Here is a 22,167-nt window from a genome sequence, read left to right on the forward strand (position 1 = left end):
AGAACACAACACAAGTGAACACGGAACTATTTCCTGTGCCCGCTCCCACTCTGGGCCCCAGGGGGAAGCCACACCAGAGTTGGGAGGTGAGTGCAACTCCCAACTCTGTCCCATGAAATATGTGACCCGCAGGGAGGCTTCAGCACCTCACTGGCCCAACTTAAAAATGGAGTTTTTCTTGTTTATCACACTGGCTTTGAGAGGATGAGATAAGAGGCATGGAAAGCACCTGAACCGTGATATACCACAGGTTCCCCACATTTCCATCCACTCCTGATAAGAACTGCGGGGGTCAGGCTAGTGCTGGCCCCTTCCTGGCAGTGTGGTGAGCTGTCCACCAGGGGGCACCAGGAGGCCAGCCACGTGTTCAGAGGCCCCAGGTCTGTTCTGTCCAGGTTGACAGCCTTTGCTCCCAGGCTTCTCCAGGCCTCCAGCCACCAATGTTCCAACACCGGTCCTCATTTTTGGAGCCTCTGGGCTGCGTGCTGCTTTATGCTATTAGATCAACACCTCCCACAGGCACTGACTGCCCCCATTCTAAGTGCCTCCACTGCTTGGAGCTTCCCAGCAGCAGGAGGAGGGGTAGGGTGGGGCAGCACTGGTTAAACCTCAGGATGGTTACTTTTCTCGTGCCCTTAACGTAAGGGTGGGCAGAGAGATGGAAATAGGCAGCTTTGGGTCCCAGAGGGGGCAGTTCCTCTCCCCTGGACACTTCAGGCTCAACAAGGGTCTATGCAGGCCTGTCCCAGCTACTCCTGTCTCTGAAGCTACACCTGCCAACCAAGGAGCCCAGGGCCTCCCTGCTGAAGCCAGCTGTCCTCAAGGCACAGGATCCCCCCCACCTTGGGGGCCGGCCCCCTGCAGCTCCTAGCAGTCCCCAGAGGGAGTCCTTCCCCCCTCCCCCCAGCCTGGATTCTGTCCCATTCTGCTCAAGCATCTAGAACCAGCTAGTCAGATGCTTAAACTGGAGAGTTTGAGTGATCTAAGCCTAATTATATCCCACAGGCAAAGATGACGAAGATGAAGGACGCCAACCCCACATTAGCCCAGCCCCCCACTCCCACGAGTGAGACGGCTTGACCACAGCTGTCCCAGCTGCCCTGCTTTCCGACCTTAGCTGTTACTCACCCCCTTCCCCGAAACAAGGAGGCCACTGCCAAAATGCATTCAGAAGGGCTAGAGCTTTAGTGGACATTCAGCAACCTCTCAGCTGAAGACTTTTACATCTTTTTCCAAGGGAGTCAAGCTGGCAGCATCACCACCCCAGTGGATACTGAGGGACAGGTGAACAGGATGAGGGAGGGGTGTAGCACCCTGACTCTCCAGGGCCCCCGAACAGGGCAAGAATTGGATGCTGTTAAATGGTGATCATGGACCATTCATGCTGGCGTGGGGCTGGGGTCTAGGGCACCATCCTCCACCATTTGAAGGCAAAAGGCACCCGGCGGATGTTGGCACAGGAGCAGAAGTCTCCAATTTCAGTCAAGTAGCAGTCGAAATCATCGATGAAGGTGCATTGGAATCCCAGGGGCTCCAGCAGCTGGCAGACCTTTTCCTCCAGGCAGCAGGTGCCATTGATCCGGGGCCCGAAAGGCTTGGGGATGCCCAGGTTTGTGCCCATCACGATTATCTGCAGCTGTCAGAGAGGTGTCAGGATGAACAGGGGGCAGAGCTGGGAAGGAAAGGCCCCATCCTTCTTCTAGATCAGGAAGGTCACTGGATTCAGTGCAGGGGAAGACAGCTGCCTCCATGTGGCTGGGTGGAACCAGGAATAACAAGTCCAGGGCCCCCTGCTCCAGGCCTGTGCTTGGACAGATGGCACTCAGCAATTGGAGCAAACTCCAACCCACTTCTTAGCCCTCCAAGGGCTCCTGATGTGTTTCAGTAACACAACAAAACTCCTTCGTGGCCGAAGTCTTGGCTTTGCCAGCTTCCCCTGCTCCTTCCTCTGCTGCCTTCTCCTGTCCTGGCCTTTTAGTCTTGTCTGGGCCATAATCTTGCCTACTTTGACTGCACTGCGCTCCCGCCCCCAGCTCTGTCATTGGACTTCGGTCCATTTTTCATATCTCAACTCCAGCATCTCTCCCTCAAGGAGCTGTTCCCACCGCTACCCACAGCTACTCCCATCCCAGGGTCTCTGATCAGCTCCATTTCAGGCCCAGAGGGCCTCACTGGACTTACAAAATGAAAAGATAACCATGTGTGATGGATGAATGCAAGGCCTGTGTCCCTGCGGCTCAGAGTACAGGTCTGCAAGTGTTCAAGGAATGGATGAGCCCAAGCGTCTCAATTCACTCCAAGTGCTGACATGATGGGTCACAACTGTGAGAAAGGTTGGGTGTAGGCCATGTTTGGAATAGACTTAGTGTAACAAGGGTCTCCTACATACCCACACCCAAATTCTCAATTCCTACTCTAGATAGGTGTTTAAAAACTTCTGAGTTCTGAGTAATGGGGCTCAGGTGAGTGGACAGGAAGACCCCATCAGGGAGTTCGCCCGTGCTCTCATCGCAGATGGCTTACCACCCTCAGCTCTCCAAGCACAGCGCCCCGTCTGAGGTGGGCCGCCTCGCGTCTACCTCCTAAGTGTGGGGATTAGCCCGGGGTCCGACCCAGCCTGGGCCCCGCTCACCTGCTTCTGGGAGGGGGCCTCCCGCACGGCAGAGGGCTCTCATGTCGCTTCCTCTCAGCCCACCCCCCACCCCTGTAGTCTAGCACCATGTACATCAAGAAAGCCAGACAGCCCCCACCCCCACCGCGGGGACGCCTGGCTCGCCCCCTCACCAGGTCCGGGAAGTAGGGCCTGGCGAAGAGCTTCTGGGTCTGCTCACTGGAGGGGACGTTGGTGAGCTGCTCCAGGCAGAAGAGCTGTGGGATGTCGATGATGTCCTTCTCCACCAGGCCCAGCTCCCTTTTCAGGATGTCACGATTCAGATTAATGCAGTTCTGAGGGGCAGGAATGGGCCGGGAGGGGCGTGAGCTCATGGGTAACGAGACAGCTGCATCCTCTCTTCACTGACTGCGGGCCAGGAGCTGCGCTTGGCGGGCCAGCCCACAGAAATAGGGGCTCAGAGAAAAGGCCTGGTCTCAAGAGGCCAGGATCCCTCAGCTGATCAGGGCTAGGGCAGCTACTGGCCCCAATTCTATTGTCATTTGGGGCCCCTTGGCCCTCGGTCCTGGTCAGAGTGGGGAGCCAGGGCAAGAATAAGTCCTCAGACCAGGCACTCGCTTCCTTCCTTAGGAAGGGACATGAGCCGTGGACCCCTGGGCACTTCCCTGCTCAGACCAGCTAATACCCGACTCCTAACCATCTCGTGGGTCTTGACACAGGGCTCACGACCTCGCACCCAGGGTGTGTGTCACCAGGGCTCAGACATGCTGTTTTGACTGCACTCCTGGCCGCTGCCCGCACTGCCCTGCTGGGGGGCCTCCCCAGTTTCAGCCAAGGCCAGGGCATGATGCACGCCTTGGCCAGGAACCATGAGGACTCGGTGGGCCAAGTGGTCTTGGGCTGACCAGGTGACCTCAGGCACGCCATTGCCCTTCTTCAGGCCCTGGCTTCCCTGTTACAGGTTGGATTTTTTTTGGGGAACTGCTTCTCAGCCTGTGATTCATGTTGAAAGAGAGCCGAGGTGCTGGGTGATTCTGAGACGAAGGGCTGCTTCATCCAGGAAGCGTTGAGAAGGCCCTGGTGTGTTCAAGTCTCAGGTGCTCAGTGCTTCCTAGGGAAGTTGTTTGTGTGTGTGTGTGTGTGTGTGTGTGTGGCGGGTTGGTTGTGTGTGTGTGTGTGGCGGGTTGGTTGTGTGTGTGTGTGTGGCGGGTTGGTTGTGTGTGTGTGTGTGGTGGGTTGGTTGTGTGTGTGTGTGTGTGTGGTGGGTTGGTTGTGTGTGTGTGTGTGTGGTGGGTTGGTTGTGTGTGTGTGTGTGGTGGGTTGGTTGTGTGTGTGTGTGTGTGTGGTGGGTTGGTTGTGTGTGTGTGTGTGTGTGGTGGGTTGGTTGTGTGTGTGTGTGTGTGTGTGTGTGGTGGGTTGGTTGTGTGCGTGTGGTGGGTTGGTTGTGTGTGTGTGTGTGTGTGCACGCGTGTGTGTGTGCACACGTGTGCCAGGTTGGGGGTGGTCCTCTGCCGGGAGGATGCTGAGCCACTGCACTGGCTTCTGGTCACACACTAGATGACTTGGGAGTCACACTCCGGTTCAGACCTGGTTCCCCAACTCATCAGCTTAAGTTGGTGGTTTTCCTCTGAGCCCTTCTCTCCTCGTAGACAAGATGGCTCTTACCTGAGGGTAACTTTGAGGACCAGAGTTAAGGTACCGTGTGTGATGCTGGGTCCCAGCTGTTGCTCAGTCAGGGACCCACTGGTGGGATTGCCATTGCCTCCCCCTGCCTTTTGGAGAAGGTCCCCCACATCCTTGGCCCCTACCTCCACATAGTCGTTCTGCTTTCTCATGTTTTCATCAGCCAGAAGTTGGTTGATGGTACTGGCCTCCCTCCCTGTAGAAAGAAGGAGAGGGCGGACAGGCCTGCAGGCCAGGGAGCGGGCAGCGTTGTCCAGGGCCGGGCACACTCCCGCCCTGGGCACAGCCAGGCGGTGTCTTCTCAGACCAGTGACTATGGTAGATGCCCAGCTCAGCTCTGGGGACCCATCTAGGTCAAATGTCACATCTGAGGACCGACATCTGGGGTCCGTGGAAGCCCAGGGAGGACTTCTGCCACAACCAGCCACTCAGTCCCTGGTAGGAGGGAAGTAGCCTCTGATGGGCTTTGAGAGACAGCCTGGGACAGGTTAGCAGGTGACGTCAGCCTCCACTCACCTCTCACCTGGGCACCTCTGTGTCTTCTGACCAGTACAACCTGGCTGCCTCCCACCTGTGTCTTGACCAGGTTAACTTCATCCCTCAGTTGCCCAGTTCATCAACTGAGTTAGCACCAGGTCTTCAGCATGTGGTGTGTGACAGGCGGCTCATGCTCAGTGTCACCTTCCATGAGCACTCCTGGACCATGTGATCCTGGGCCCCACCCCAAAGGTTGGCCCAAAATTCTGCATTTCTAACCAGCTCCCAGGTGATGCTGGTGCTCGGGCCACACTTGGAGTAGCGAGGTTCTTGAGAACTCTGACACTCCCACTCCTTTTCTAGGTCCCCCAAAGATTTAGGAAAACTAGTGTGGCACCAGGCTCCACAATGTGTGCTTGTCCACTTATGTCTTCCTTCAGGGTGACCAGGAGACCCTAAAGTCCCCACGCCCAGGTACTGAACCCAGCACTCCCTGAACAGGTCCAGACACTAGTGTTGGTAGCAACTAGTTTGTATCTTACTCCCCCTCCCACCACCACGTGGAGCTGTCTATTTGCTAATGAAGGTCCCCTTCACGTATATTCTAGGGATGCTGTCATACAGCACGTGTGAGGCTTTCATGCTTCCCTGAGATCCCTTCTACCAGGAGGAACCAAGCGGAAATGGCTCTCTAGAAAGGGCATCCGGGTCAGAAGGGGCTGCCTCTGCTCTATTGTGAAGGATCCTCTTACCATTAGAAATGAGCTGATCTTTTCTAACCTCTTCAAACAGAGGCATGTCTCCATAGCCCTCCTTCTGTTTCTCCTTGAACAGTTTGTAGCAGGAGCTGGGGCTAGCCAGGAGTAACCGGAAGTCCTAGGAAACAAGGAACTGGAGTCAGATGCTAGCTTCCCCTCCAGAAGCTTCCAGGAGTCTCCAGAAGAGGGTGGGAGACATCCTCTCCAGCCCCCAACACAAACCTTTCTCCCCTCCTGCTTGTACTGTGCGGGGATGAAGCACATGAACTCACAGATGTGACCCGCCATCAGCCAGTCGGAGAAGAGTTCCACCGGCGCTTGGACTTGCTGGGCATAGAGGAAATCCCGGAGGGCCTTACTCATGTCCCGGCCCTCCTTGCTAAAGGGAAGACGGAAAGAACAGCTCTCAAGCCAGGCATGGCCCAGGTGAGCTGCCAGCTCCTCGGTGAGTGCCAGCTACCTTCAGGTAACTGGCCGCTCCAACCACTGACTGGCCCATAGATGGTTATTAAGAATCCCTAACTGTGGCTCAATTCATGACTAAGCCAAGGCGTTCTAGATAAAGACTGAACCCTGGGACACAAGTATTTCCTGGATTTGGATTAATGGCCACCAAGAAATCTAGCCACACATCCTGTGGCAGGAACAGCCTGTCAACTGCCAACCAAATTTTTCCTGTTTCAGTTGAAACCCTGAAATCACCACTCCGTATGTGTCCTTCATCAGCTTTTTCTACCTCAGTCTCCCACGTGACTGGAAGACACAGATGTCTTGACATGACCATTTAAGGTCCAGAGCAGATGACCTGCCGAGTCCTCTGGGAATCAGGTCCACCCAGCAGAACTACCAGGGTCCCTCCAATTTTAAGACATTTGGCCGCCACCTGGCCTCTTGCCTCACCTGGGGTAAAAACTGCCGCCAATGAGGATCCTGCCTAGGGGGTACTCTTTCCCTTCGACCTTGACAGGTGGGGACACCATCAGGTTCCCAATGGAATCCATGCTGGCCACCCTATGGTCCTTGGTGCGCTGGATTATGTAGCCAATCCCCGGGCTCTGGAGGAAGACCCAGCCGGGGCAGGGGTGTTAGGAGGGATGGGCCTTAAGCCTCAGTTTTACCCTAGTCCAGACTCTCAGGTAGACTCCCCCACCCCCAGTCCCCCGAGGCCGCCTGGGCCCTACCCCACCCCGGCATCCGTCACTTCTAGGCAGGCACCAGGCTTGAGAAGTTGGACTGAATTCAGATCAGCCAAACTGAGCCCCGCACCAGTGAATATTTCATGGGGAAATCTTCAAGCTTGAGGGCCCGAGGGGTGTCGAGGACCAGGGAAACAGTCTTGTGGGGAGCCTGGGTGTAACAGAAGGCCATTTCATCCTGGAGGAGACAGAGAAACAAGGTGTGAGTTGCTCTTGTGTCATCAACTACTTTCCTTGCCCCAGTTTTCCAGCCACAGTGCTCACCGGACAGGGGCCACCTCCAGAGAGAGCCCCCTTCTTCCTGCCAACTCCTGCTCAGCCCTCAAAACCCTGCTCAGTCATTCCTCTTTCTTGGGGGCATTCCCTGACCTTCTATTCATCAGGTTCAAAATGAGTCACTGAAGATTCTTCTTTTCCTCATCTTCTGCAACTCAATCCATGAGACCAACCTTGTTGGCTTTACTTCCAAAACATCTCTAGTACCATTCAGGGGAAGCCACCTAGGCGAAGGTCACCTCTTCCCCATGCTCCTACATGGCCCTCCAATCGGCATCCCTTCTATTCTCCCCCATTCCTAAAGCTGGCTCTCTTTCTCAGCCAGAGGGTTTTTTTTTTTAATTGCAATTTTGTTTTGTTTAATTTGCAATGTTGTTTTAGTTTCTGGTGTATAGCGTGGCCATTCTGGTACATAGCATAGTGATTCAGTTATACATACATTTATTCTTTTTTGTTATAGGTTATTGCAGGCTATTGAATATAGTCACCCATGCTATACAGTAGGACCTTGTTGTTTATCTGTTCTGTATATAATAGTTTGTATCTGCTAATTCCAAACTCCTAATTTATCCCCCCACCCCTACCCAGAAAGTCTTTTTAAAACCTAAGTCAGAACGTTCAACTCCCCAGATTCATACCATTTAATAGCATCTCATTTTGCTTTGGATTTTTTCCTTCTCTTCCTTACCTTGGCTTAACAAGGTCCCTGATACATAGTTTAGCTCTTACCTTTGACGTTTGTTCACTCTGATCTGGCCACACGAGCCCTCCTGTTCCTCAAATCCTCCAAGCCCACCCCTACATGACGATCTTCAGTCCGCTGGTCCTGTGCTCGAAGGGTTCCTACTTCCATGCCACCCCACAGCCACAACCTTTGCATGGCCAGCTCCTTGTTTCCTGAGTTGGACAATTTCCCTGACTACCCCAGTCACCTAGAGTTTGCTCTAGTAACTCACTAGGTCATCTCACTTTCTTGCTTTCACAGCACTTAGAGTTCTATTACTGTAGGAGCAGGAGCAGTATCTGTCCCAGTCTCTTTCATCTCTAGGACTTAGAAGGGTGCTCATTATTTGCAGAGAATAGAGCGCCAGACCTCAAAAGATTGGGCTCAAGAATTCCTGCTCTGCCAGGGTTGGGCTGGATCCTGGGGCAGTGCCCTGGCTCTGCCAGCCTGGAGCTGTCAGCATCAGACCCTCACATGTCTGGGGCTCAGGGTTAGGTATTCTGTCCTCTTGAACACGTACATTCCGGAACGGGAGGAAGTTGGACTCTAAGCTTTACCCCCTAGTGGCTGTGACTTAGAAGGTCATTTCATCTCAGCCCCCACTGAGATCCTAAGAACAAAGATGCCTCTGGTCATTCTCAGCTTCACCAGAAGGTTAAATGTAAGCTGGTGAAGTCTGTATGTGCCGCCCGTGGTGTCTCCCCCACCCCTCCCCCGTTACCTGGAGCCACCTGCCCAGGCGGTTGGGGTCCTCGTAGACGGATGCCACCTGGCTGTTACTCCTCTCACTCAGCAACGTCACCGTGTTCACAAACCCCTGGACCTGCAGCTCTCTGCCACGGGAGAGAAGCCGGCTCTGGGAAGACTTTCGAGGCTCCCCCACTGGTGGTGACCACGCTGTCCCAGGGGAAGGGGGCCCCCACCTGTGAGGTCAGCAGAGCTGCTGTCCCCCCACCTCATGGAGCACCAGCTGGTAGCTCCGGGTGTGTCTTGCCAGTATGACTCGATTTAGCTCACGGCAGAGTCAGGTCAAGAATCGCTAATGTCCGTCTCTGCTCTGGTGGCCTAGGACCCTGCTCATAGCCTCCTCTGCAGTGACAGTCTACCCCTGCCCAGGCAACCTAGGAACCACCCCAGGCTCTCCTGCCTCAGTCTACCCAGAGGGCTTTTCTCTCCCTGAAAGGGTTGTATTTTTCTCCCCAAGAAGCTGAGTGCCCCCTTGAGATGGCTAACGAGGTTATCCTATTCATATAGGTGGCAGGGGGTGGGTCTTGAACCCCAAGGTCTTAGTGCCATCATGCACAGCACCAGGCTTATGGTCCACAGTGGCCTTTCATTTCTTGTTGGAGATGAACAGTGATGTCTGAGGCTGACGTTAAGGTCTCCCATTTCATAAACAGTCCTCATGAGTTGAATGCCAGCAACGTCACCACTGGGAGTGTCAAAATTCAGGTTCTTGTCTAGTTCTAGGTCCAAAAGAACTTGAACTGCTATTCTATGCTATTCTTCCAAAGAACCTATTTCTTGAGTCTACACAGACAAGACTACAGGGAACTGACCAGCCTGATGAGGTCTGGAACAGTCTGACATGTGTGTTGGGGGAAAGGAATGTAGCCCCAGTCTTATGGGCCATCTGTGGCTAAGCTGGATCAAGCCATGCCTGAATGCCACCACTGTGGGAGAGTCTTAGAAAAATCAGTTTTAGCAGATGACTCCTGTGAGTGAACTTCTGTCTTCAGATACAAAAGATAAAATATGGTATCTGGATATCTATTATCAGCAAAATCCCTCAAGCTCTTCCCTTTTACCATCTCATTCTGAAATCTGGTGTCCCTCCGTGGACCCTACTTCCCTAGCAGCCCTCCCATGGAAGAGCCATTTTTCTTCCCTCAGTGCAGCCAGGTCAAACTTTCAAACCCACCCCTTGGGATCACTTTCTGCACAGCGACCTCCATCTTGAGAAATCCAATGGGTATCTTACTCGTTTCCTCTCGGAGTTTCACATGGTTGGCCCCTTACCTGGTATCACCTGCTCTTAACCTCTAGGTCTCTGCTCTCCTGGTTTTGATCTGAACTCCCTCTTCCTTCTCAGGCTTCTTTGCTAGTGTCTTGTCTGGAGACAAGTGTTGGATTGCTCCAGAGCTCACTTCTCAAGCATCTTCCCAGAATACACTCCCTCCTGCCATGAACTCAGCCAGGCCTGTGCCTCTGAACCCTCTCCACGTGCCAGGGGTGCCCAACTCATCGCCAGCTGCCAGACTTTCCCTTGGACTCCAGATACTTAGAAAGCTCCTGGATGTCTTCAACTTTAAGTCACCAGAACCAAAGCACTGATTTCCCTGACCCCAGACATCACCATCTTGTTACAGACCCCAAACCCAGGGGGCACGCTTGGTTTTTGCACCTCATGCATCAGCTAACCTTGCAGGTGAGGCAGGGTTGGGGGGTCCGGCCCTCTACCTTCCAAGCAATCCTGAATCTCACCACTGTGCTCCTGCCACGCCAGCCCGAGACGCTGCTGCATCTGGCCCACACTATTATAAGAGCTGAACTGCTTTCTGCCTTTTATGTGTACCCCTGGTTTTCCGCAAGGCCAGGGTGCTTGTACAGACAGAACCCTTGATGGTTTCCCGTGGGTTTTACCTGCCAGGATCTTTTCTCCCCTTCTGCAGCCGCAGAGCCAGAGACCCATCCTGGCTTCCCTGCTGTTGTTGTGGCCCGTACCTCTTCAGGCCCTCGGCCATTCAGGAGACTAACAGACCCCAGACCCCAGCCACAACAAATGGGCAGCTTTGCCCAGACTTTGGCTCCTCCCCTTTCCTGGGGGTGGGGCCGAGCCTTGAGACTCCCGGACCTCAGCCTCCATTGTCAACATGAGGCTGTGGCCCCAGGGGAAAGCGTTATCCCCAGACTGAAGGAACCAGAGCCCCTGATTGCCACTGTAGGCATCTGGGTGGGAGAAGGTAAACTTCAAACCACTGGGTTTGGGGGTCTGTTACAGCCCCGGAGGCTGTGCCCAAACATACCGAGTCCACGAGGCCCAGCTTACCCGGGCCCTGTCGTCCCTCCCTCTGCCCCGCTCCTCCTGGTCAGCAGGCCTCCTTGCTGTCCCTGGAAAAGTCTCATCCTTACCACTCCATCCTTTTTCCCAGCTTTCTAGCACTTGATTCTACCTGAAACCATGCTGTTTGCGTCTCCCCATAAGAACAGAGGGGGACTGTCTGTCCACTGCTCCAGCCCTAGCCCTGGAAGTGTTAAGTATTCAGACGAGCATCATCGGATGACTGTCTTGGGGGTGGGACCAGGCGGCTCTGGTGGAAGGACGTCACCTTCCTGGTGAGAAGTCTAATCATCTCTACCCACCTGGCCCCACCGACCAACAGGATGACGCAGCGGTTATGGAAGTGACCCGCACTGGCAGCTGGAGGGTTTCTTACCTGCACAGGTAAACCTCTAGCGGCATCTGAGTGGTGGGAATGAAAATGCAAGGAGCTACCCGGAACACCACCGTGTCTTTGTACAGCAGGGTCTCTGGAATTAACTGTGATACAAGATGGGGTCCTGCTGGTGACCTGGTTCCACGTCTCCCCTCCCTATCCCACCCCCTCACCCCAGGGCCTGCAGCTGCTCAGCCCAGCACACCCCGGGCCCTCCCCGTCCTCTGCAGCGCTCTCTCCCGAAGGTGGCCTGACACCCTAGCTCCACTCACGCAGCCCCAATTTCCTGCCTCCTCTGAGGGCCCTGTGCCCCCCCGGGGACGTACCAGGTCTTGAGACTCTTCCACCAGGGAGACCGAGTAGGAAATCAAGCCCGAGAAGCTGGCGGATGGGAACTCCACGGCTTCAATGTAGAAAGTTTCCATCAAGTTCTTTTCGAGGGGGGCAAACGTATAGGTGTGCCAGTCAGGCCCCAGCACCAGCTCGAAGGAGCTGGAGCTGTCTTCTAGGAAGGAGAGAAGGACAGACCGGCTGCTGAAGGAGCCCAGTGCCTGTCACCACATCTGATGGCACGTTCCTCAGGTCGGAAGCCAGGCCCGGAGCCCCAGGAGAGCGGGGGCCAAGCTGCCTTTCTGGTCCCTGCATCTCTGGTGTTTCAGGCTTAGTGGACAACAGGTCTTTGTTCACAAACCAGGGCCAGTTACTCACCAACATGCTTCAAAAACCTACTCTGTGTCAGGAGCTGTGACGCAGGTAAAACGCCAGCCTTCAAGGGGTGATGAATCAGTGGAGGGTTCTGGGCTTTGACCAGTTTTGGGGAGAATGTCCTGAATCTTAAAGGTGAGATACTGTGTACAAAGGTGGGCTTGGCAGCCTCGTCGGAAAAGTCTGATACAAGCCTGGGCCCTGGCCTGGTTCACTGGCCTCCTGCTCTGGATTGTAACACAGCAACCACCTGAGTGGGGCTGCCCCTCCCCAGGCAGCCTTGAGTGACAGGCAGTTCTGCAGAAGACCCTCCTCACAAGCGCTGGCCACAGGCTTGCCCTTGGTCTGGCTGGGCCGGCTGGACAGCCCCAGAGCTGGGGGAGCACCCGTGTGGCGCCCTGCTGCTAGTCCGCCCGGAGGCTTCCTTGCTGAGCCAGGCCTCGAGGGGGGCGAGACCTGACAACTCCACCCGCATCTCCATAGGCCCCCAGCCCAGGGTTCTCAGCAGGTGGGCTGCGAGGTTCCCAACCACATGCACTGGGTCATGGTTGGCCACCACCTGGGCTCTCTCCAGCTGCTGGGGGCCTTCTCAAATCTCTGCTTGCTTGTTCTCAAGCACAGCTAAAGGTTCCTTGTGGATTTATTACAAGCCAGCAACTGTGGCAACAGATTCATTTGAATCCTCACCACCCTTTAGGGAAGGTGCTGGAATGATCATCTGCCGCTATGTGGAAAAGGTGGCCTGAAGCCCTAGGACCCGGCCACAACACGGTGTCCTTTAGAAGGCCCTTCCTGCTGTCGGCCTCACAGGCTGGCCTTGCTCCCACTCACTGCTCAGCTGGGCTTCTCTGAACTCTCCCTGCCTCCACTCCCTCAGCCCCTGCTTGGTCCTCGGCCATCTGTCCACCTGCTCTAGGCTTTTGGAGTAGGTAACGTGCCTCTTCTTCCAGAGCTGGAGCCCCAGGGCCCAGAGCCAACACTTCTTTGAACTATGTTCCTTCCTCTTGCCTTCCAGGAACCACTGCGCCTGGAGGTGTGGCAGGTACCTTCTGATCTTTGCTGGCACTTCTAGACCATTTCTTCTTCAAGAATCCTAATCCCTTGGAAGGGCGTGCTCCCAGGTAATAATACCTGAAAATACTGCCACCTGCCCCCTTCCCCGCTGTCCCTGACTGCCACCCCCGCCATCCTCCGTGGATTGTTCTAGCACTGGCTTGTCTCCACCGCTAGTGTAGTCATTACCACTGACACCATAGACCAGACCATCCAGTCTCTTCTTCGACCTGACTTCAGTAAACTCAAGTTCTGCACCATCTCAGACACCAAAGTCAAGGCTCATGGCCCCGACACCACCTCCAAACAGATCTGACATCTTCTCCCAGCCTTTTCAGCTCATCTGAGCTCTCAGCCCCAAACTTTCTTTACTGCCAGTTCCCACCCTTCACCCTCACTCCTTTCCACCCTCCTCACCTTCCAAGATCCATCACTCAACCCCTCCCTGCACACACGGTCAGCTCCCACACCAAGACCTCAACTCTGGCCTCAAGAAGCCACCACACTGAAAGACCTTTCAGGATATGATCCAGCCTCAGAGAGGGGCCTCGACACTACACAGAAGCACCATTTTGTGTCCATGAACACTGCTCGTGTTCCCTTCTCAGCCTGATGTACTTGTTTCTACAATTTCCCTAAGTCTCCCCACCTCCGTGGGATCAGTCCTGTCTGCACACAGATGTGCTGTGTTCCACCGTCTTCAGATACCGCCTCCCCCACGCCAGCCCCCACCCAGTCATTGCCTCCAGTGGTTCCCTCTATGTTAGGTTCCTTCCCTGGTCTATATTCACTGTGCCTGCTGCCCATTTCACTTCTAGGTTTTTTTTTCTTTTAAATCCCCACTGTTCTTATCAAGGTCACTAATGATTGGCTTTGAAAACTGAGACTTTCCCATTGATGCAGCATCTTAGTATCTTAATAGCACTGGCCACAGTTCATCACTATGTTCCTTTTGTTTCTAGAACCTTAGGCCCTTTCAATTTCTCTGAAACTTCTTAAACTCCTATGCTATATCTTTTTAGACTAGTGGCTCTCAAACTTCAGGTCACTTCAGAATGACCTGGAAGACGTGTTAATGCAGTGTGCTGTTTCCCTGCCCTAGGTTTTTGAATACTCTTAAGTTAAAGGCAGGTAGGTAGCTCGAAGTACAGAATCCTGAGCAGGTACACAGATCGCTGGACTCCTGAACATGCTCCAAGGACCACCCAGCCCAGCCCACCTAGAGCTGCCTGGACGTGGTGGGCTTCGTGGGGCCAGAGCCATCCTCATGGCCTGAACCGGGCCTAGACCCGTGGTTGCTAGGGCTCACTTCTAGCCCGCCTGTAGAAGGACCACATACAGCCTGGGCTGCCTTTTCTGCTAGACCCAGGTCACTTCCAAGTCCAGCTGTGACCTATGGTCTGCGGAAGAGACGGAGCGAAGACTTGGAGCCGAGGCCTCTGAGTGTGGATGAAAAGTAGCTAAGATGTGCCCTCCCATCCTGGAGACAGAGAAGGTCCATTATAAATCACAGGGCTCCCCAGTTGCCCAGCTGAAGCAGCTGGCTTTTGAAAAGGAGGTAGTGGGGCGAGGGGGTGGTGATATAGCTCAGTGGTAGAGCTCATGCTTAGCATGCACGAGGTCCTGGTTTCAGTCCCCAGTACCTCCTCCAAAAATAAAATAAACCTAATTACCCTCCCTCAAAAAGTAGTTTTAAAAAAAAAAGGGAAATAGTAAAGGGTTAAATCTCAACTCTGAGGCACTGAATACCAAATCTGTTTAGGTTTGTTCAAGGGCATTTTGCTGGCATCAGACATGTTCCCTTTCTAAACAAGCAGCCCTCTGTGCCTTCATCTGTAGAACAGAGACAAGCCGCCTGCCTGCCAGGTAAAGGGCTGTGGTGTGGTGCCTGGACGGACAGGCTGGCATAGCTGCGGCTCTGGCTTCCTGGACCCTAAATTCTAGAAACCTAACGTAGTGGAGTCCTGGTTAAGGAATAGATGGATTTGTACAAAGGCAAATAGGCACATGAAAAGATGCTCAGTATCACTAATTATCAGAGAAATGCAAATCAAAACTACAATGAGGTATCACCTCACACTGGTCAGAATGGCTATGATTAAAATGTCCACAAACGAAAAATGCTGGAGAGAAGAGAGAACACTCCTACACTGCTGGTGGGAGTGTAGTTTGGTGCAGCCACTATGGAGAACACTATAGAGGTTCCTTAAAAAACTAAAAATAGTTTCCATATGATCCAGCAATCCCACTCCTGGGCACATATCTGGGGAAAACTAATTCGAAGAGATACATGTGCCCCAATGTTCCCAGCAGCACTATTTACAGTAGCCAAGACGTGGAAGCAACCTAAACATCCATCAACAGATGAATGGATAAAGAAGATGTGGTACATATATACAATGGAATATTACTCAGCCATAAAAAAGAATGAAATAATGCTATTTGCAGCAACAGGGGTGGACCTAGAGATCATACTAAGTGAAGTCAGACCAAGAAAGACAAAAATAATTGATATCATATGGTATTTGAAATCTTAAAAAAAAAATGACATAAATGAGCTTATTTACAAAACAAACAGACTCAGACATAGAAAACAAACTGTGGTTGCCAAAGGGCAAAGGGAGAGAGGGATAAATTAGGAGTCTGGGATTAGCGGATACAAACTATTGTATATAAAATAAACAACTAGGTCCTACTGTAGAGCACAGGGAACTATATTCAATATCTTAGAATAACCTATAATGAAAAAGAATAAGTGTAACTGAATCACTTTGCTGTACACCAGCAACTAACACAACATTGTAAATCAACCATGTTTCAGTTAAAAAGAAAAAGCATGGATTTGCACGGCAGGAAGACTGGGGAGAAGACAGTCTCTAATCTCTATGGGGCAACAGCTACCATTTCAGCTAACACCCATCGCTCCTCTTCCAGCTATGAAAATCCTGCAGGCGGGACCTATCCTGGCCCCAACTGGGGAAGTGCTTTGGAGGCACAGTGACTCACCCACGTGTACAGACTTAGCCTATGGTGAAGGAGCAGCCAGAGAATCCCAGGGACACAAGTCCGGCCATAACAGAACCTGCCCTGCAGCTCTGGGTCCCCAGCAGACTTCTGACAGAGACCCTGCCTGGAGTAGATGTGGCCACAACTCGCCCTGGCCCGCTGAAAAGCACTCACTTTTTGGCCGGTAGACTCTCGCCTTCTCCGACTCTTCCTTGGAGGTGTGGAGAACCAGCCGGTATTTCTTTAAAACGCAGCTGGGCCCCTCAACTTTCAGTGTCATCTGGGACAGACCCTTTATTTCTGAGCAAAAGACAAGGATAAAGTTCAGGGCCTTCTGGAAGCCAGTGCTCCATGGATGGAGGGAGCAGCTGGGCTGGGGGCTTGTATACTGGAGCACCGAGGACCCTCTGCCTCCCGCTCTGGTCCAGGCCTACATAACGTCTATTACTTGCTCCCCGCCTGGCCACAGGCAAGTTGCCACCCCCGGGGCCCCACTCTGAGTGTGGCTGGCATTTACCCCATCAGTTGTAAGGAGTAGATGGTCCCCCCACCAACACCTAGAACAGGGCCTGGCACGGTCAGTTCAGTGAGAGTTCCCCTCCAGTTTTGGTGTGAGCCAGGACATCCCGTTCTACCGCTGAGACCTGGAACCTAGGTCCCAACCACAAGTCAGGACCAGATCCCAGAGGGCTTTTGGTAGGACAGTCAGGGTCCTCGCCCTCAGGCTATGAGACAGTTTTTAGGAAGGGTCTCGCCTACCCCTCTCGTGTCTTCATTTTATCTTCAACCACCTACAAGGCTGACTGTATCATCCCCATTTTACAGATGGCAAAACAAGACCAGGGAAGTTAAGACACTCAAGTGCATGGCCAGGAAGTAAGTTTGTTATCTGATATCAGAGCCAGTGCTCTTGCCATGGGGCCAAGTGGCCCCCTTTCTTTCCAGTTGCAAGCTTCAAGCCCTCAAGCCATTGACCAGAGACTGGATGGGCCCAGGGCAGGGACATCAGCCTGGAATCAGGGTTTGCTGAGGGGTGGGGCCGTGAAGCCCCAGGGGAGGCGGAGCCCAGGGAGGAAAGGGGGTGATGCTCCCTGGTCGGCGGCCTGTTCTCACCCTCCATAAAGAGCACGTTCCCGCTCTTCTTGTCCACGAGCTGGCCCATGTCAGCAGGGCTACAGTTCACAAGCAGAATGGCACCCCAGCCACTGGGGCCCCAGACCCAGTTTTTCTGTAAAGAAGACAGGAGTGTTGGTTCAGCCGGAAGCCAGGTAGGTCCTCTGCTTCCCCACGTCAGGGGCAGAGTCAAGCCTTTCTCCAGACCGACAGAGAGCTTTAGATCAGAGTTCACCAACTCAAGTGCCTACAGGAACAGGACGGTACCATCAGGTAAGCAGGCCAAGAGGAAGGGATCTCTACATGTGGGTTACAGTTTCCTATCTTGCCTCAGTGCTGGGGTGGGCAGGGTCTGCGGCAAACCGGAGGAGACATATACCCATCAGAATGGGGGCAGCTGATCCTCTGGTCTAGTTGGCTACACCACTAAGCTAGGATGCGAGCTGGGTACCATCAGACATTCTAGTTTTGTTTTGTTTTTTTAAAAAGCTAGAAATGGACATCATTTGTTCTGATCTGTATTGCAGCAGTTTGACTTAAGAGACACTATGAAGGCCAAGTGGAGTCCGTGGGCCAGATTCTGGCTCCTGGGTCCCTGGCCCTCTCTGCTCCCTGCCCCTGGCAGCCTCACCTTGGCCTGTTTGTCACTTGCCATCTCGACGTGCCCGCTGCGGTAGATATCCACGTCCAGGGAGATCTCTGCAACAGGAGGGGAAGGTCTCGGCCACCTAGACCTGCAGATGCAGCCTTGGAGGTATGGCCCCAGGGCTGCCCAAGGCTGGCATCAGGGCCCTCCAGCCTTTGGGGCATGCTGCTGGCTCAGCAGAAGAATGTGCATCAGAGGCAGAGGGCTTCTCGTGAGCCAGCCTGGGGAGGCCCAGGTATTCATAAATAAATAAAAACCTAACTACCCCCCCAAAAATTTTTTAAAGAAGAGGGTGGGGAGTTGAGTTTGAAGACAATATAGAAGTAGGTCTATGAATACATTGTAACATACATGCACCCCAATGTTCATAGCAGCACTATTTACAATAACCAAGACAGGGAAACAACCTAAATGTCCATCGACGGATGACTGGATAAAGAAGTTGTGGTATATTATACGTAATGGAATATTAGTCATTAAAAAGAATGAAATAATGCCATTTGCAGCAACATGGTTGGACCTAGAGATTCATATTAAATGAAGTAAGTCAGAGAAAGACAAATATATGATACACTTATATGGAATCTAAAAACAATGATACAAATGGACTTACAAAACAGAAACAGACTCACAAACATAGAAAACAAATTTACGGTTCCCAAAGGGGAAGGGATGGGGAGGGATAAATCAGGAGTTTGGGATTAGCAGATATGCTACTATATTTAAAATAAACAAGGACCTACTGTAGAGCACAGGGAACTATATTCAGTATCTTGTAATAACCTATAATGGAAAAGAATCCGAAAAAGAATATATATAGTTTAAAAAATGATATTCTATCTTGTCCCTTAAGAGAATAGACATTACAGCTTGTTCCTATTAAGGGAATAGATGTTATAGTTTGTTCTGGAACAATCTAAAAGAGGAGGGGGAGGGGTAGTGGATTCCTACATCAGTAAGAATTGCTGAAGGAATGTTCTTGAACAAGTGAGAGGGAAAAGAGTCTGGTATGATAAGATTAACTTGAGATCAGATGTGTCATCCATTGTAACAGAGGAAGCAGAATGTAGGACCCGGACACGGGTAGGTGGGTGATGTGAACACGTGGTCGTTCTGATTGCCTCTCGGAATGAGGTCAGTGGCGAGCATGGCAGAGAGGTGACCGAGCTTTGCAGGACCATGGGAGTGGGTACTGAGTGAATCCACGGGACCCACCAGAGGCATCTTGGTCCAGGTAGAGCCCCCTTCAGCTCCTCTTGCCTTGGCAAAGCCCACCCCCCGTCTCCAGGGATGGGAGCTGCACTCACCAATGCCAGTCAGGTAGAGCAGAGCCGTGGCCACGGGCACTTTCTCATTGCACTGGTAGTAGGAGACCAAAATCTGCGGAGACAGCACCCAGAACCCATGGGAGCACTGGAGGGTAGGAGCAGGGCCCCAGGACATGTCCCCAATTCTGGCCATTTGACCTTGGTCTCACATTTCACCTTTTGAGCATCCAGCATCTCGCTGAGAGCCAGTACAGGACCATGGACTGTAATAACCCTTGTGTACAGCCTTCCGTGACCCTCCAAGCATTTCCACACTGAGGCTCCACAACCCCCCACCCAGGTGGGCTGTACTCCCAAGGGCAGAGAGATCGAGGGACTAAATCATTCAGCCAGAAAAAAGCACAGCATAGGATTTACGGTCGGGGCTGTCCAGCTTTAGAGGTCAAGACTTAAGTTCTGCTACATGTCTTTCCCACTACACCTGCCCTCCGAGGATCCCACCTGTTGCCCCCCTGAGATGAGCCGTGAGATGTGGGGCCTCCAATGGGTTAAGCTGTTCAAAAGAAAGTGGGACACCTGGGTGGGGACTGGAATGGGAACTCAGTCTTTCCTGCGTCCCACACCAACCTCTGCCTCCAAGGACCCTTTATACTTTAGGCAAAGACCTGCCCTTCAGCCACTGGCCTTGACCACAGGCCTTCATCGTAAACCAGGAAACTAGCCATTAGCTGCGGCCAGGAGTAAGCATCTCACTCTCGATGGTGCTGGAGGCTGAGCCCTGGGCAGAGAAAGCGCCTCAGGTCCTCTGGGCTCAGCTGGGACCCATCACAGCCTTCATCTTTATCTGTGAGATGCTCAGTCTTATCTAAGTAGACTTCCTGCCTCTTAGGGAATTGCCTGCCCTTGGCACAGAGTGTCGAATGGGATGTGTCCTCACCCGCCACCGCCCCGTCATCCCAGCTTAACCCTCTAACTACCAGCAGGTTCTGCTGACACAAGCCCCCTGGTCCTGAATGGGCTTCCTCAGCTGTTCTCACCCTCAGCTTCACATTGGAGTCACCTGGGGAGCTGTGAACTCCAGAAGCCGGGGTCCCACCCAGAGAGGTTGATTTGATTGGCAGGGGGTGTGGCCTGGGTACTGAGTGGTTCTAATCACCAGCGCCTGACCTGACGAGCCTGTTCTACCAGGTGGGTATCTACCTCCCCCGACCCCAGTGCCCTGTTAGGGAGACAGCTTGCCCAGGAGGAAGGGCCCAGACTTGGGCTCAGGTGCTGGATCTGTCCCACACTGGTTACACTGTTTAGGTTCAGACAGGTCTCTGTGCCTCTATTTCCTCGTATGTAAAAGGAGGTAAAGCAAGCCTCCTGAGATGTGACTCAAGATACCTAGTCCTCAGCATTTAACACATGGTAGCTCTTCGGTTTTATTAAGACCTCCTCGTCGGAGGACCAGCCTTAGCCAAAAGGCCCATTTGAGTTCTGTTGCCGAAACCTTTCAAACCAGACTTCAAAAGCAGCAAATCTGGAAGCTAGTGTCGTGGTTGAAGCACATTCAGAGACACACATACCTGAGCTTGAATCCCTGTTCTGCAGATTACTGGCTTGGTCAGAGCCCTTCCCTGACTCAGAACCCCGTATCTTTGTCTGTAATATGGGGTCATGGTGTGCCCCCATCACAGGTTTGTTGCAAGCACTGAATAAGAACAGACATGCAAAACATTTGGCACTGGATTTCTCACAGACTCAGGGCTTGGGAAACGCCAGTGGTCAGGAGGGAGGCCCCCAGAGTGTCAGCTCCTTCCCTGGGAGAGTCCCCCTCACCTTCCCCCAAGACCTACCTTTTCCTCATTGATGGCAGAGCTGGGGGATGTCATCTTTACCAGCACATCCACGGGATGAGACAGGGGCCACCGGGCCATGGCAGCCTCCTCCTTGGCCTTTCCTGGGACTGTATTGTGGATGTCGACCAGAACGCCCAGAGAGCCACTGATGGTGAAGGACTCACAGCTGGGCGGGGCACACCTGGTTTGCCCGACAAGGAGATAGAATTTAGGGCATGAGAACCTTACCTTCTCAGCCTTGAGTGCAGTTGGCATGATAGGGGACTGCCCCCCATCATCTCTCCTCTCAGGTGCTGAAGCACCCTTACTTATAGTCAGGGCAGTTTTGGGGGTCCTTGCAACTTCAGCCTTACTCTTACATGCCCTGCTGCAAGGACCCCCGTGTCCTCCCTCCAAGCTCCAGCCCAGACCACACTCTCCCACCGATGCTCTAGAAATTACCAAGCTACATCTTATTTATAAGCTCCCAAATCCCAAGAAGGGGAAAACCATATGTCTGAACAAAAAGGGATCCCCATAGGTGAAAAACATTGCCTGGGACTTGAAACATCTGAGCTGTGACGTAGCTCAGAAGACGTGGCTCCTTGTGAGCAAGTCCTTACCTCCCCACTGATGGTTCAATCTACAGGGGCCTCCTTCACTTAATCCTCATGTCTGCCTTGAGAGCAAATCTCACCCCCATTTCACAGGTAAGGGGACCGAGAGAAGGCAAGGCCTTGCTTCTAAGTCCCCATGGACCATGAGAGGCAGAAGCCAAATTTAGGTCCAAATCCCACAGCATCAGGACTGGGAAGCCCTTAAAGACCCAAACTAGGCTCTCTGAGATGAGGCAGGACGGTGGGGGAAGATACAGAAGATGGAGGTAACCCCCGACTTGCACATAGTCCAGGGGCAGCCCTAGGAAGGGAGCCAGGCACCAGCCTCCCTGCCCAGACCTGCCCCCAGCCAGCCTGGCAGAGCCCCCAGCTCCTCACCCACTGAGATCTAAGCAGATTTCCATGCCCACCACACAAATGGCATGAGCAGGACTGTCCAGGGAGAGATGGACGAGGCTCCGGAAGGACATGGCACAGCCTTCCAAGCTGACCACCCCCAGACCCGCACAGCAGCAGCCCTCAGTCAACACAGCGGCCTCAGATGATCCTGGGACGCCCCATCTCCCTCCCCTCTTATCGGCTCAGGTCATCTCCAGCCCGCCCCCTTGTTAAGGAGGCTTGAGTAGCTGCCCAAATGTAACTGATTTTCTCCAGGAGGATTGCTGGGAGGAGCAGAGATGCAGAGGAGGATGCTGGGGAGAAGCAGCTGGGGTTAGAGTCCTTGCATCCCTATTATTAAGCAGCTGGTGCCTGCAGACCTGAGGAGGCTGAGGCTGG

At 53.2% G+C, this 22,167-nt stretch overlaps 1 protein-coding gene across 1 annotated transcript; it reads right to left on the minus strand.

The window, feature by feature from the left end:
• Positions 1–1,284: 1,284 nt before the first annotated feature.
• Positions 1,285–21,878, minus strand: PADI6 (peptidyl arginine deiminase 6). Its single transcript, XM_011000911.3, has 16 exons — positions 21,769–21,878; positions 20,792–20,975; positions 18,993–19,065; positions 17,671–17,738; positions 17,040–17,154; positions 16,101–16,226; positions 11,489–11,667; positions 11,163–11,266; positions 8,447–8,558; positions 6,796–6,903; positions 6,430–6,584; positions 5,752–5,908; positions 5,524–5,647; positions 4,420–4,490; positions 2,785–2,946; positions 1,285–1,636 (listed from the first exon to the last, which is right to left on the minus strand). Exons 1-16 carry the CDS (start codon positions 21,858–21,860, stop codon positions 1,403–1,405), a joined length of 2,064 nt encoding a protein of 687 aa, XP_010999213.2. The 5' UTR covers positions 21,861–21,878; the 3' UTR covers positions 1,285–1,402.
• Positions 21,879–22,167: the final 289 nt, after the last annotated feature.

This window comes from Camelus dromedarius, chromosome 14 (assembly GCF_036321535.1).
Source record: "Camelus dromedarius isolate mCamDro1 chromosome 14, mCamDro1.pat, whole genome shotgun sequence".
Lineage (NCBI taxonomy): Eukaryota > Metazoa > Chordata > Mammalia > Artiodactyla > Camelidae > Camelus > Camelus dromedarius.

Coding starts and splice junctions, on each gene's coding strand:
- PADI6 (XM_011000911.3), bottom strand. CDS start 21,860: ATGTCCTTCCGGAGCCTCGTCCATCTCTCCCTGGACAGTCCTGCTCAT. Junction 17,739..18,992: donor GCTCTACCTGACTGGCATTG/GTGAGTGCAGCT, acceptor CTCCTGTTGCAG/AGATCTCCCTGGACGTGGAT. Junction 6,585..6,795: donor TCCCCATGAAATATTCACTG/GTGCGGGGCTCA, acceptor GTCTTCCTCCAG/AGCCCGGGGATTGGCTACAT.